The 17,076-nt window shown below is 38.1% G+C and overlaps 1 protein-coding gene across 1 annotated transcript in view; it reads left to right on the top strand.

Moving 5' to 3' along the window:
- The window catches only part of LOC124620159 (cilia- and flagella-associated protein 52-like), a 124,204-nt gene that overhangs the window by 76,303 nt on the left and 30,825 nt on the right, over positions 1–17,076 (top strand). Inside the window, exons 9-10 of the mRNA XM_047146829.1 lie at positions 3,938–4,083; positions 11,441–11,592. Coding sequence (XP_047002785.1) covers positions 3,938–4,083; positions 11,441–11,592 — 298 coding nt within the window. The remainder of the gene's footprint in view (positions 1–3,937; positions 4,084–11,440; positions 11,593–17,076) is intronic.

Genomic DNA, 17,076 nt, shown 5'->3' with positions numbered 1-17,076 from the left:
TTGATGTGAAAGGGTTGACAGGTGTCAAAATGCAGATATTGTTGGTGATTGGTGCATTTAATGTGGACAGAGGTCTGGATGGAGCCATCAAAGAGGAGGAGGTGAACATCTAGGAAAGTAACACACTGGATTGAGGAGGACCACATGAAGAGGATGGGAGAGAAGGTGTTGAGGTTGTGAACGAACAAAGATAGGGTGTCGTGGCCCTGAGTCCAGATCATGAAAATATCATCAATGAACATGAACCAGACTAGAGGTTTGGTGGTTTTGGAGGATAGGAAGGTTTCCTCCGGATGGCCCATAAAAAGATTGGCTTAGGAGAGTACCATGTGGGTGCCCATGGCTGTGACACAGATTTCTTTGAATATCAGAAATGTATGTAATTTTAGACTTTCCTTGGTTGTAATAATTTTGAAATATCTTCTGGTGTTTAGGAGAGTGGCATCATCCAAATGTTTTTTGAAAGAAATTTTTGCCATTTCACTGTAAATTATTATTAATTTATTTAACACGGTCATGATTTTGGCTTTATAGCCATACTCAAGTGGAAGCTGTAGTACCACAAAATGCATGACATACCTGCATGACATGTCATCATTGAAATTACATACCTGGTCTTATAAAACAGTTGTCATATTACAGGATATGAGTAAAGATAAAAAATACTGTATTGATACAGATATTCAATACATCATGTAAAAATTTCTTTGCTGTGCGCAATGTCAGCTGTATTATGTATGTTTGAAAGACTGATTTATAAGACCAGATATACTGTCCCAGCAATGACATCATGCATATGTGGATGTGACAATACAGGTCACAGTACTGTAATGGCCATCATATATGCAAACTGGTATATTAATGTTTGTTTGCTGTGAACATTGTCAGTCATATTGGGTATTTTTGATCTGTACTCATGTCCTATAATCCAGACTGGTTTATAAAACAAATATATTACTTTGGCAAAGGACTATCATGCTGTCATATTGTACATTTTGTGATATTTTAATGTGAACTTGAAAATTGGTATGAAGCCAAGGGACCAATGACCGTAGCAGTCTGGTCCCTTTGATCCCACAAACCAACCTATAAAGCCAAAATCATGACTGTATGAACATTCAATTGATGGAAATTTACACAAAATTGTTCTACATGATTGTGGTCCCCCATAAAAAATCATACAACTTGTTTGATGTTTTGGCAAGCTGACTTTTCGACATCTTCAGGTGGTCCTAATGACTGACTGCCTTCTGTTGGACACGATCTTATACACCCCTTTCCTCCAGTTGCTGATCTTGGGTCCACAGTAAGCAGGTGTGGCATCACTGGCAAGGTGAAGACAAAAGTGCATGTTAAGGACACAAACTGTGCTTCTCAATGTCTGTGCCACCACCTCCACCATCACCACCATGCTGGTCAGGAACTGCTGATGCAAAGGATTCACATTTACCTGGTGTTGTCTGAGCTCTTCAGTTAACGTGAAATGAGTGGATCTTCCAACAGACTGTCATAGTTCTTTGAGCACACTCAGGGCTGGATCATAAGGCTTACTTGGAAACTGTTGTGTTTACTTATCACTTCATCACATAGTTGAATGTCTAAAGACTCTTCTAAAATGTTATCCCATAATGTGTTGTCCAGTTTTGACAACTTGGTGCTGTCATAATAAATGCTATGTCCTTTGGAAAACAGCACACTGTGGCAGCTGACTCTCTTGGTTATTCTTTATCTGTGTGACATTTGTACCACACACTATACAATGCCTTACCAGATACTATTAAACACACACAAAACATTGGTTACTTCAAATCTAAATTGAAGTCATACTTGGTTGATCACTGTTTTTACACAGTAAATGAATACCTACAAAAACAAATTTATCTATGTTAACCCAATGCAGTCTCATTCAGAAGAACATTTGTATATTATCTCTCTGTATGTAGTTGACAACATTTATTTAAGTATTCATCATTAATTGATATATTAATGAGTGTTATTATGCACAAAGGTATATTATATGTAAAACTGTTAATATTAACATAAAAAATCCAAATATTTCTTGCACATTGTGCAGCTGTAGAGGAAAATGGATCAATAAATCAACACAACTTTCCTGTATTGTACAATAGTCTGACCTACATAATATTTACTGACAAAGGGTTGGGGCCTGCCGCGGTGGTCTAGTGGTTCAGGCGCTCAGTCCCGAATCGCGCGACTGCTACGGTCGCAGGTTCGAATCCTGCCTCGGGCATGGATGTGTGTGGTGTCCTTAGGTTAGTTAGGTTTAAGTAGTTCTAAGTTCTAGGGGACTGATGACCAGAGATGTTAAGTCCCATAGTGCTCAGAGCCATTTGAACAAAGGGTTGGGTTAAAATGTACTCTGGGCCTCTGGAGTGTTGCGTTATCCATAACAGATCCCGACAAAGCTTTCAGGTTGGTAGGTAGGAAAGATGTACACTTGAAAATATATATCCACTGCCATAGGTTTCTCTTCTGTCTCTGCAAGCTGTAGCCTGGATTCCTTCACTTCTGCAGTTCTGCTCTCAGACCACGAGAGTTTGAAAACAGAGTAGCAACACCTACAAACAGTTAAAAATGGTTACAGCTACAGCCAAATCCAATGTACAATGGAACTGAAGGAGCCTTGGCCTCTGCTTGCTTAGGAAGAACAGAAATCTCACCAGCAGACCTGTGTTTGGTTACAACAAGCCTGAGGTTATTAATGGGAGGGAACATTAGATGATGCTCAGTTGATTACAGTTAATCAGAGGACTGCTTAAAGATGGCAACAAGTCATCTTGCTGGAATATCATGCCACTTAGATGAAGTCAGTGGCTGAATACCTGTGAACATTTCAGAATGAGAGAAGTGATATTTTTAATGTAGGAAAAGATGTATTGCACAATTAAGACACATACAATAGCTTTTGCCCACAGCCTTTGTCAGAAGAAGAGAAACACACAACATTCATTCACATAAGCAAGTACACCTCATGCACACATGACTGTCAACTCCAACTAAGCCAGAATAGCATTGTTGATATTTTTACTTGAAGTTTCCATTGTTTGAAGCATTATTTTTGACAGAGGAAGAGAGAAGAAAGTCTTAGAAAGGAAAGATCGGAAAAATAAAGCACTTAATTATCTATTCCCTGTTCAGGAAATTACTCACTTATCTAAGTATTCCATAGATATCATCATGGAGGAGACTCTTCAGCAATGTGGAATGAGACAAGAATTAGTACAGGAGTAAGAAGCAACTACTCTGATCTGGAAACTCAACTGATGTGAGCATTGTCCATGAAAGGCAAAGTCCTAGCCTGGCATGCAGTTTTAATTTGTCAGGAAGTTTAACTCATGACATTTTTTAGTAGGCATGTAAATACGTTACAGGAAAATATTTAACTGATAATCTTGCACTGTCTTGATTAATGAGCTATATACTCCACATATAAATTACAATATTTTACTTTAGTTCTGAAATGGAAATAATCATGCCTGTGTGTGAGTGAGTGTGAGTGTGAGTGTGTGTGTGTGTGTGTGTGTGTGTGTGTGTGTGTGTGTGTGTGTGTGTGTGTATTGCACCGAGTGAGGAAGATTATGAGTATTCTCATTAATGCAATGATCTATGGAATACGATAAGTGAATTGGAGGCAACCAGAAGCAGATGGAGGAAGGTGAGAGATATAGTTGCAGATCATGTGAAATGTGGTTATGTTCTGTTCTTTAAAGAGGTACTGATACTTAGAAACAATAAAGAAATACAAGTTCTCATGATTATACAATGATTCAGCTTCAGTGAATCATTTCTTAAAGAAAGAACGAATTCTCAGGGCAAAACTGGCTTAAGTTATCATTGTGTAATGTAATACTTGTGCTCTTATAAGTGACAACTTATGAAGAATTTTGAGAAACATATTCATACATTCTCTTAACAGGATGGAATGATGGAATTATAAGAGGGTTCACACTTAAAACTGGAAAACTGATGTTTGAGATCCTCAACACTCATACCAAGGGTGTAACTGCGATGGCTACCACTGCATGTGGTTCTAAGCTAATCAGTGGTGGAGGAGAAGGATTGGTAAGTAGCTGATCACAGGAACAAATTGAATAAGCAATACTATCTGTTAATCCATTTTTGATAAGGAATTTTGTGCTCCATATGTAAGGACTCTGAAAAGTTTGTATCAACACTGTATATAATGAAGATACATAGTGAGATACATTCATATGTGTTTTCTTGTTATTCACCAAAGTCAAAATATCTATCAGTTTTCCTTCTTTATCACTAGCGATTGCTGTGCAAAGAAGTTCTCCATGTATGCATACACCACCATTACTCTACCATGCAAACATAGGGGTTACACTTGTCTAGTGTGAGATGTTATCTGGAGGGTTCACCGGGGGCCAAGCCGCACAATAACCCTGGGTTCGGTGTGGGGCGGCGGAGGGGTGAAGTGGATTGCCGTAGTTGTCGTGGGGTTGTGGACCACTGCGGCTGTGGTTTCTAGGTCCCCAGTTAACATACAATACAATACATACAAAACATAACAGAGGTGACACATGAACTGATGTAATTGGAAGAATTGCAGACATTTATTTTTGGGGCACAGAATGTGAGGGAAATCAACAATTCAAGCCCAACAACAGATGTGGTTATGAAACTTAAGAAGCTAAAAATAGCAAGAAGGGTAGTTTATTAGTAAGAGAAAAAGGGAGGAGAAACTGAAAATAGAATCTTAGGAGCGACAAAGACAGGGCAAAATAGTAGGACGTGAAGAAAGAGATAGATAGTGGTACAGAAGAAAATTGAAGAACAGAATACAGGATGGAAAGAAACAAGAATGACACATATCACAGAGTATGGAAGTGAGATGAACAAAAAATGTTATGTTAATATATGAAGATGACAGAGGAAATTGGTGACTGACAGAGGAGAGGAGGAAGTTGGTTTCAGGCAGATTAAACGTAATGGGCAACACAAGAAGAGATAAAAGTTGAGAGTAGTCAACAGTGTGAACCAAGCACATGCTACAAAGTAAGTAATCACATCTTGAACTCTGCATTAATGATGATAATTGCTCAAGTGATGAAGTAGACACCAAGATCACTACATTTCGCAATTTGTATTGCGACAGTGTGTTGGGTATTACCAGTACAGATTCTCTTTCCACTTCATTCAACCTTACTAGTGTCTTAGTCTACATTTTACCTATGTATTAGGGTTAACTGTCATGGCCTATTAGTTTTGTAAGCTCAGCAACAACAACACAATTGACTACTGCCATTGCTTCCAGGCCAAACTACCTCTGGATCTTATGCAGGAAGTTATTCAGCTTGGCATTGATTGATGTAGTTGTTGGATGTCCTCCTGAAGGATACCATGCCAAATTGCATTCAATTGGTGCATTAGATCATCAAATTCCCAATATGATTGGAGGGCTCTGCTTATAATGCCTCAAAAATTCTCAGTTGAACAGAGATCCAGAGACCTTGCTGGCCAAGGTATGGTTTGTCAAGGATGAAAAGAGAAGTAGGATTCTCACCTTGTGCAGATGTGCATTATCTTGCTGAAATGTAAGCCCAGGTAGGCAACAAAATTGGACACAGAATATTGTTGACGTACCATTGTGCTGTATGGGTGCCATGGATGACAACCAAATGGGTCCTGCTGTGAAATGAAATGGCACCTCAGAACATTATTCCTCATTGTTGAGCTTTATGGTGGGCAAAAGTCATGTTGGTATCCTACCACTGTCTGGGTCATCTCCAGATATGTCTTCACTGGTCATCAAGTCTCAGTTCAAAGCAAGAGTCATCACTGATGACAGTTCTACTCCAGTCAGTGAAATTACAGGTTGTGGGGCCATATGGCAGGTGACAGTCAAGTAGGTATCACACCACTATCCAGGGCACCTCCAGATGTGTCTTCACTGGTCATCAGGGATCAGTTCAAAGCAGGACTCATTACTGAAGACAGTCCCACTCCACTTAATGAGATTCCAGGCTGAAGACATGTATGGAGATGCCCTGGATGGTGGTGGGATACCGACCTGACTGTTGTCCACCTTACAGCCTGACAAGCAGGAGTGTTGATTTGTGGTGCCACTTCATTTGATAGCTGGGCTCTTTTGGTTGTCATCCATGGCATCCTTATAGCACTGCAGTACATGGACAATATGCTATGCTCTTTTTTTTCCAATGCAAGCCATTCTGGGCTTACATTTCAGCAAGATAATGCCTGGCCACCCTCGGTGAAGCTTCCTATTGCTTGTCTTCATGCTTGCCATATCCTGCCTTGGCCAGCTAGGTCACCAGATCTCTTTCCAATTGAGATGGTTTGGAACATTATGGGCAGGCCCCTCCAACCAGTTCGGGATTTTTCCAAACTGATGTACAAATTGGACAGAATTTGGCATGATATCCCTCAGAAGGACATCCAACAACTCTGTTAACTGATGTCAAGTTGAATAGCTGCTTGCATAAGGTCCAGAGGAGGACCAACACGTTACTGACATACTTAGTTTGTGAAATTCCTTCTCTTGAATAAATCATCCATTTTTTCTGAAACTGTAATCATTTGTTTGGCTGTACATGTACATCACATCTACCTATTTCCTTCCCATCCAGATAATTTCTGTGTGGTGCATTGTTTTTTTTATTTTTGTCTCAGAGTTTAGTTTAGTGATTGCATCCTCTGCTTCTCTTCAGGAGACTACATTTTTATTAACAAGAAATGTAATGAAGAACTGAAAGTTAAATTTTTGTGTACAGTGAAATGTTAATGTTAATGAGGATAAACTAACATGTTCTAGTATTGCCTTTTGCATGATAAAATGAAATACATTACTCTTCAAGAAATTATTGTTTCTTGATGATGCTTGTTCTCAAAAATATCAGTTATAGATTAAAGCTGTGTGCAATGCCAAGATAGCTTTAAAATTGGTATATTTGGTCTCTAACTAATATTAAGGCTTTGTGAAACTTGGTTTCTCATATAGTTTGGAATGGTGTTTTATCCTGCCATCATCAGCAGAATAATGTGTCATATGATTACATTTATTCACAACACGCAGTATTTAAAAGCTGACAAAAAGATGTTGTTGCTTGTGAATTTTTGGACACTCAGTCTCAATATCATTAGCATCCTAGCTGTCAAAAAGCAACACCAAAACCCAGTCAGTGTTTTGTGTGTTCCTTTTATCATTTATAGACATCAAAAAAGTTTTGCATAACCCCTGTTCCCAGAACTCCTGAAGATAGGCTTTGATTGTGGGTATTGTATCACAGACACAGTCCTTTTGATTGTTCAGAGATGTCACTAAACCCACCCAAAGATGTAAACAACCATGCATGAGCAGCACCTATTAGATGAGAGGGGATCTGACAGCCAATCAGTGCCAGTAATTGCACCAGGAAGGAGGTACATGGCTCATGTTGTCTGAAGTTCAACCAAGCCTAGACGGCCAATACCGTGGTTTGATCACATTTGCATTGTTACTTTGTGCCAGGAAAGGCTCTGAACATGGAAAGTGCCCAGGCATCTCGGAGTGAACAAAAGTGATGTTGTTCAGACATAGAGGAGATACAAAGAGACAGGAACTGTCGATGACTTGGCTCGCTCAAGCTGCTCAAGGGCTACTACTGCAGTGGATGGCCGCTACCTACCAATTATAGCTTGAAGGAACCCTGATAGCGATGCCACCGTGTTGAATAATGCTTTTTGTGCAGCCTCAGGACATTGTGTTATGACTAAAACTGTGTGTAATAGGCTCCACAACTTGCAACTTCACACCCCACGTCAATGGCGAGGTCCATCTTTGCAACCATGACACCATGCAGTGTGGTACAGACAAAGACAACATGCCAAATGGACCGCACAGGATTGGTATCAGGTTCTCTTCACTGATGAGTGTCACGTATACCTTCAACCAGACAATTGTCAGAGATGTGTTTGGAGGCAACCCGGTCAGGCTGAACGCCTTAGACACACCGTCCAGCGAATGCAGCAAGGTGGAGGTTCACTGCTGTTTTGGGGTGGCATTATGTGGGGCTGACACGCTGCTGGTGGTCATGGAAGGCACCGTAATGGCTGTACGATATGTGAATGCCATCCTCCAACCAATAATGCAACCATATCGGCAGCATATTAGCGAGGCATTCGTCTTAACGGACAACAATTTGCACCCCCATCATGCACATCTTGTGAATGAATTCCTTCAGGATAACTAAATCACTTGACTAGAGTGGTCAGCATGTTCTCCAGACATGAAACCTATCAAACATGTCTGGGATAGATTGAAAATGGGTGTTTATGGACCACATGACCCACCAACCAATCTGAGGGATCTACGCCAAATTGAGGAGTGGGACAATCCAGACAAACAGTGCCTTGATGAACTTGTGGATAGTATGCCATGACAAATACAGGCATGCATCAATGCAAGAGGATGTGCTACTGGGTATTAGAGGTAGCGGTGTGTACAGCAATCTGGACCACCACCTATGAAGGTCTCGTTGTATGGTGGTACAACATGCAATGTGTGGTTTTCATGATAATATTTGGGGAGCAAAATAACTGATGGTGGTCGAAGTAGAGAGGATATAAAATGTAGACTGGCAATGGCAAGGAAAGCGTTTCTGCAGAAGAGAAATTTGTTAACATCGAGTATAGATTTAAGTGTCAGGAAGTCGTTTCTGAAAGTATTTGTATGGAGTGGAGCCATGTATGGAAGTGAAACATGGACGATAAATAGTTTGGACAAGAAGAGAATAGAAGCTTTTGAAATGTGGTGCTACAGAAGAATGCTGAAGATTAGATGGGTAGATCACATAACTAATGAAGAGGTATTGAATAGAATTGGGGATAAGAGGAGTTTGTGGCATAACTTGACTAGAAGAAGGGATCGTTTGGTAGGACATGTTCTGAGGCATCACGGGATCACCAATTTAGTATTGGAAGGGAGCGTGGAGGGTAAAAATTGTACAGGGAGACCAAGAGATGAATACACTAAGCAGATTAAGAAAGATGTAGGTTGCAGTAGTGACTGGGAGATGAAGAAGCTTGCACAGGATAGAGTAGCATGGAGAGCTGCATCAAACCAGTCTCAGGATTGAAGACCACAACAACAACAACAAAAAGGACAGAAATGATGTTTATGCTAATCTCTATTCCAATTTTCTGTACACGTTCCAGAACTCTCAGAGCCAAGGTGATGCAAAACTTTTTTTTATGAGTGTTTTAAAACACTTTGAGAAACAATGGAGAGACTGAGGTTGTAAGTTACTCTAAAGGATTAATGTGTGCAATGATCTTCTTATTTATTCATATCATAACAATGCTGTACTAGGAGATCAAAGTAAACATGCATAACAGACAACTTGTAAGCACCTGCAGCCAAAACTGAGGGTACACAAATGTGAATATAGAGGCAAATAGAACAGACATCTGTGGGATCCCAGTACCAACACTCATTGCCACTCAGAAGAATGGAAAAAAAAGGAGAATGGAGTACAAATAAATTAGAAATTAGTACTGTAAAATTTTAATATAGGAGCAGTTCATGAAATCATATCCAGGGCACATCAGGCAGTTTAGCATAAGAGTGTGTCCTAGCTGAGAGAAACTTACAATAATACCAACATACTTATTATTATTTTCTGGGTTCACTTCCACCAGTGAAGGAGAGGTGATTCAGAAGGAAACAAATTATTTAACAAAGAGAAACTTGCGAGACACAAGTGTTTAGCTTCTTATGCAATATAAAGGTAAAACTTTTTTTCCCAGTGAGTCCCATACTCTGTGCACCAGATATATATGTGCATACAGAGTAGGAAATTACAATTATTTTTGTCAAGTGCAGATTTTTTTTTAGTCCGAGAGTTGGTGTGAAGCAAGTGTACAAACTTGCTTAAAACTGATGGAGTGTTATTGAAGGAATGACTGCAACCAGAAATTATGCTTTTTGATAGATCTCTGTTAGTCAATAATTTATTAACTAGATTACAGACTATGAAGTGTGCTCAGACACATAACATATGGAATAAAAAAGATTAAATTTGTCGAATAGTACAAAATGTATCTGACCAGTTGATTATAAGAGTAAAAATTGGAGAAATTAAGGGAAAATGAGAAAATTAACATGAATGGCAGATACTGTGATACCGCTTCTTGAGTAATTATTGCCTACAAATTAATGTTCACCTTAGGAATGATATGAATTTGTAGGTTAGTAGACACAAAATATAATATGAAAAGAATAACAGAAATACAGAGCATCAAAAAACTAGTCCAGAGTTTTAAAAATGTGGTGATCAAGGCAAAATGACAAGATAAAATTTATATAATTTATAAAACCTATGATTTCAAATAATTTTAATTGTGGTACTTTTTTGTTGATTTAATAATCAGTGCATAATTTACAGATGTAATAATTTCAATGTTACTTATAATCCATCTGGATTGCAAAAATGTTTATTCACATGACCGGTTTCAGTTCCTCTAGAGTCATCTTCAGATCTGAAACGATAATGATACTGATTTACTATTTCACAAATGCAAACCTTCTTTTTTATCCTATCCGATCAACATCAAATGTACCTGCAATTTCAGTTACAGGAGTAACACGACCACATGCAACAACCTTCACATGTTGTGTCACATAAAATTGGTTGGCAGAATGCATGTCATTTATATTAATTATGAAACTATTATAGACAGGTGGCATCTGGTACATTTGTTACATTACATATGCACATACTGTATTAAGTAGATTTTTCTAATTTACTTTTATCTCTAAAATACCTAATTAAAATCTGTAGTTGTCAAGGTTAAAAATCTGTACTGGTCAAGATTAAAGTACACAACAAAATTATCAATTTTATACTATCTAAAACATAGGGCAATTTTTAATCCATGGCGCTGGTGTAGACTTGTTTTCCTCCATGGTCTGCTTCCGTGGTTCCCGCTGTTTCGATATTTGTGCTGCAAGCCGTTCAGTCATCTGAGGTTCATCGCACCACAATATGTAATGTAACAAATGTACCAGACGCCACCTGTTGATAATAGTTATATATTTAATATAAATGATGTGCATTCTGTCAACCAATTTTATGTGACACAGCATGTGAAGGTTGCTGTGTGTGGACGGGTTACTCCTGAAACCGAAATTGCAGGTACATTCTGGTACATTTGATGTTGATCGGATAGGATAAAAAAAAAAGGTTTGCATTTGTGAAATAGTAAATCAGCATCATTATCATTTCACATCTGAAAATGGTTCTAGAGGAACCGAAACCGCTCATGTGAATAAACATTTCTGTAATCAAGATGGATTATGAGTAACATTGTATAACCAATGATTGTGGTATCCCATCAGACATTGTCTGTTTTTGCAAAGTAATAATTTCAGTTAAATCTTACTTTTCTTTCCAAATAGATACGTGTATGGGAGATGAAAACAAGTTATCAGAAGCTCCTAGCTAGTTTAAGAGAACACAGAGGGGCTGTATCTTCAATCTCCATTTCTAATTCTAACAAGGAGGCAGTCAGTTCTTGTACTGATGGAACATGTATCATATGGGACATTGAGTAAGTACTTTGTATATGTAATGCATGTTTATTAGTGTTCTGGCACCAAATAACCTGAACCAGTTGGAAAAAAATCTTAATTCATAGTTATTAGCAAATACAATTATAATAACTTACACATTTACATGCATAAAGTTTAGACTTTCCCAATTTTATCCATAAGATGCAAAGATTTCCTGATCATAGACTTTGACTTTCTTTGTGCAGAAGATTAATGTGATGTCATCTGTGAAAAAAATGAGTGTTCTTTGCAATGGCTAAGTGTAATTTTGAAGCATGAAAGTGTGAAAGAGCTACTAAAAGTACTAGGTTAATGTATGATAAAATACAAATATCTTTAATTCTCAATGCTAATCACTATCAGGGCTTAGTTCAGATAAAGACTTGTTAGGCGCTTTCAAAAGATGAGCAGATAAAGCCTCACATTTAATTTCAACAAATAAAATAATAATGATTTTATAGAATACACTACATTAGTACTGTGCTATTCTGGTATATTTTATTCCCTTCCACACTTCAGGTCATGACTGTGCAACAGGCAACAGAGGGTTTTAGTAACAGACTGTGATATCAGAATGAGAATAGAATCTTAATCGGAACTCTTCACAATTGACATCCCTGATAGTTTGTGCTTGACCCACTTCTTATTGTGATATAAGTGAATTCATGATATGAACACATGGATCACAGGTGCAGCATTAACTGTGCCACACATAGGCAGTAAAGTTGTCGAACAGGTTAACAACTTGTTCAAAGAAGAAAAATTAAATTTGTAATTCAGCAGAAACCCATAGTATTCCTTTACAGATCAATAACTGCCAGCTCTATTACCCACAAACAGGAATCAATAGCTACATAGAAAATGACACTTCAAATGTGTGATTTTGCGATATCAGTTGACTGACAAAGTGAATGAGTGTTGACAAATCAGTATAGTTAAGTGTATTTTGTACAGTAGTAGGTGTAACATCTGGTTGATGACAAACTCATAAGGGACTCTTATCTTCTAAAATGATTTCCTGTGTTTCTGCTGTGGGAACCCTTATTTATTTTGCAGAAACAATTACTAAGAATATTGTGTTAAGATGATAATCAAAGTATCTTGTAATTTTATTTTCATTGTAGGCCTAGTTGGCATTCTTATATGTCCAAATCACTACATTTACTCTTCAAACTCTTAATAAAAATCAGTCTCATTTCAAATATAATACAGTTGACCATAACATAATGTATGAAATTATTTTCATGTAGGCTCTGCATAAATGTCTAAGACGCAGATTTCAACTATCCATTTTGGAACAAAAACAAGAATAAATTGTAAAATAAATTGAGAACATACTTTCCTATCAGCTCATCTTATAAGATTATCCATGGCATTAACTCATTCAAAAACCTGAATAATATTGGATAAAATAAACATATATTTTTAATTGAGTGCTTTTAACCAGTAAAGATCAATACATTTGTGCACAATGGTTGAGTAACAGTAGTAAAAAATGTCAAATAGTATAACCAGAAAATAAAACATTTTTGCAGAGCTCAAATATTCTTCTAATTGAGGCACATATCTAGAACCATTTCAGCCTATAAAGGATAGAAGAAGTGCCTTTTTGTGTCAGCATCAACAGCTATTAGTTATAAAAATAAATGATGAAATGTAACAGTATTATGAAAAGGATAGTTGCTATTCACCATGTAGCAAAAATGCTGATTTGCAGATAGGCAATCTGGCTTTAGCTGCCAGAGACTGTGGTCATATGTGTGTGAGTTGTGTTTGCATGATTGTGTGTGTGTGTGTGTGTGTGTGTGTGTGTGTGTGTGTGTGTGTGTGTGTGTGTGTGTCTGTTGTGTATTTTTGACAAAGTCCTTGTTGGCCAAAAGCTTATTTTGTGACAGTCTTTTTGTTGAGCCTATCTGCAACTCATCATCTCCACCATATAGTGAGTACCAACTAGCCATCTCATAATACTGAGATGTTAATTATCGTTAGTTCTTAATGTCGCATACAAAAGCAGTTACAGTGGTAGCATCCTCCTCCTATAGTACTTCTGGCTCATTCCACATCCCTGACGATTTTCCTTTATGATGAGCTCTATGAATACAGTTAGAATAAGTAGGTGAGTTTGTTATCAATGCCCAGTTTTGAAAATTGCTTGGTGATTTACTGTTTGAATCCTCCCATTCTGACATTTTTTGAGTGTTTCACTGTCAAAAATATCACACCTCTGAATAAAACAAAGTACTTGGATGGAAGCAATAAACAAAAATGAAGAAACGCAACCACTCACTTGAAATTGACTGACTAGTGGCATTTAGGCATATGTAACAACACAGACATCATTAGCTTTTAAATAAGCATTTCTTTCTATGACATATCAGAGTATGAATGCACTTTTCTGCTGTAACCTGTAGTTAATCTTCAACAATTATAATTCAAATATAAACTGAAGTTTACAGATGTAAATAACAAAAACACTTGGGAATTCACAAAATGTGGCAGTGCTATAGTGAGGGATGGTAACAGAGTTACCATGCACTGGTTTGGCATTTACACTTGACCACAGCCTTGAATAGAATGTTGTCAGTAAGCAGTACTTTGGTACAAATGAGGTTTAATCTTTGGTTGGATTATGTTTTGATGGTGCTTGGCCTTGTGTAATTGACTTTAATTTTCTTGTTATACTCTTTCTACATATCTGTGACCTACTCCATAGTGCCCTTGCAGTTTAAGGCTTTTTACTGAATTCAAATGTTATACTTCACCTTGAGCTGTCACCAAAATGTGTTAGTACATTTCTGTTTCTGCTCCATTATTTCTGTAAAAATTGTGACACTCTTGCATGTTATAACTAAGTATCAAAATTAAGCACATATCCTGAATTTTTGAAACTGTGGGAGCAAAGTCAGCAACTATGGCGGCAAAGTAAGCAACAATAATTTTGTACACACTTGTTTGGTTCCTCTGTACCAACATGTACAAGTTTTATTAATTCACAATTAAACAACCTCAGAAATTAAAGTGCACAAAACCAAGAACAATTGGAGCTGGCATGAGAAAGCTAGCTTTTTGGCAGAAAATAATGTTAGAGCATCTGTAAGTTCATGGAAAGTCATTATGAGCACAGCAAATAATAATCTGTATAGGAATCTGTAGCCCAGTCAAGGGAAGGGTAGCCAAGCTCTAGCAGCATGTCACAAGTATGATGTCAACAGTCTTCAATCTGTGAATGATATGTCAGTGGGGGTTATTGGCCTCCACTTATAAAGGCATTCTGACCTCTTGGTGGTGGCACCAGGCGAGCCACTAGGAGTGAGGCTCATCATGAGTCACTGTGCCCTGCAACCTCTTTGACTTGATAACGTTTATATCTCCTGTGATGGAATCAGTATTGATATCTGCGCAAGAGACAAGAAATAACAGCTGCAGTTTTAGGAAGTCTTAAACTGCAATAAAATCAACAGGAAATGCAGTTGGTACTCAAACAACAACACCCCTACATGAAGCAAGGTATCAGAGTTGCCATGTTTTGTTGATGGAATAACTGTGTGTTGTTCACTAAAACAGCACCATTCTGACAATTACTCCCGACCACAGTCTCATACAGAATCTCATCAGGAAGCAGTAGCATTAAAAATCATAACTCTCTTTAAAGGGATTATTTGTTCATGAATGACAGAGTATACTGTGAGGCAGTGCTTACTAACTTAACTGTTTAAGATACGTGTGTATCTGGATCCAACACATAATAATAATTACTTTGCTGTCAGGTTTTGACAGTATAATGTAACTGGACCAATAGAAAAAAATCTACTCACCAAACAGCAACAGGAAAACACACACATAAAAGTGTGGCTCAGATGCCTGAGACTGCAGTCACATGTGTGTGAGTTGCATTTGTGTGAGGATGTATGTGTGTGTTTGTCGTCTAATTTTAATGAAGGCCTTACTGGTCAAAAGCTATATTTGTGACAGTCTTTTTGTTGTGCCTATCTGTGATTCAGCATCTCCACTATATGGTGAGTAGCAACTTTTCTTTTCAACATATGGACACATAAAAGAAGGTTATACATATGCAAGCTTTTGGAGTGAGTGGCTCCTTCTTCCTGCGAAAGGTTGAGAGGGAATAAAAAGTGGTGAAGGAAAAGGACTGAAGAGGTTTATGAAAACAGAGAGATTTCAGAAATGTCACCCAGAAATGCAGGTCATGGGAGACTTACCAGATGGGATGAGAAGGAAAGACTGTTTGTTGCAGATTGCAGTGGAGAAGATTTGAAAATGTGAGAGCTTAAAGGTGGAAGACAGGATAATATGCAAGACAGAAATCACTACTAAAACATTGTGCATGAGTTAATAAGAGTGAAAAGCTAAATGCATTGTATATAACAGAGGTGGGAGGGGGACAGTGAAAAATAGACAGATCAGAAAATGAAAGATGCAGAAAACTAAAATGGAGTGAAGAAAGGAGTAGCCAAGATAGAAGAAATTAATGCAAATTAAGGCCAGGTGGGTGGCAGGAGAACCAAGGACATGTTGTAGTGCTAGTTCTAGCTGCGGAGTTATGAGAAACTGCTGTCTGGGGATGGAATCCAGATGGTGCATTTTGTTAAACAGGCACTAAGGTCATGACTATCATGTTGTAGAGCATCCTCTGCAATGGAATATTGTGTGGTGCCAGGGTACCCCCTCTCATTATGCCTATTCAAATATAAATGATAATTTTGTGGGAGTTATGCTGATGTAAAAGGTCAAACAGTGTTTACATAATAGCTGGTATATGGCATGTGAGATTTCACAGTTGGCTCTCCCTTTGATATTATGTGGAAGAACTTAGGGTCTGACAAGGATATTGTGAAGACTGGGAAAGTGACAAAAAAATGTTCTAGGCATGGTGGGCAAAATCTCAGACAGAATGGATCTCACTTCAGGGCATGATTTTAGGAAGTTATCGTCTTGTCTAAGTAGTTGATTAACACATTCAAGACTAGGCTAATACTGAGACAAAATTGTTGTGCTCTGAAGTTATTTTTTAAAGACATCAGCCTTTTCCTATATCATCTGAAATCCACGCCCATCCCACACCCACCACACTCCTTGCTTGTCACCCTCTACCTATACCAACAACCCCCACATACATGGTCTGTCTGGTGGTGAAAATTCCTAAGTCAGCACCCACCTCATTCCAAATCTATGACATCTTTCCTACTCACCTTAATAAACTTCATACTTACCAACAGCTATTTCACTTTTGAGTGGCAGATTTACAAACAGATTGAGGGTATGGCTTTGGGAACCAAGATGGCTCCTTTCTATGCCAACTTTTTCGTGGGTTGCTTGGAGGAGGCTTTCCTGGGAGCCATAACCCTTCAGCCCCGGGTTTGGTTTAGATACATTGATGACATCTTTGTGATATGGACTCATACTGAGGCTGACCTGTTAAAATTCCTGGAATCTCTAAATACCTACTCTCAGTTAAAATTCACATG

Source organism: Schistocerca americana, chromosome 6 (genome assembly GCF_021461395.2).
Source record: "Schistocerca americana isolate TAMUIC-IGC-003095 chromosome 6, iqSchAmer2.1, whole genome shotgun sequence".
NCBI classification, from domain to species: Eukaryota; Metazoa; Arthropoda; class Insecta; order Orthoptera; family Acrididae; genus Schistocerca; species Schistocerca americana.
The sequence above is the reverse complement of the archived record's forward strand: the minus strand, read 5'-3'. Positions and strand labels throughout refer to the sequence as shown.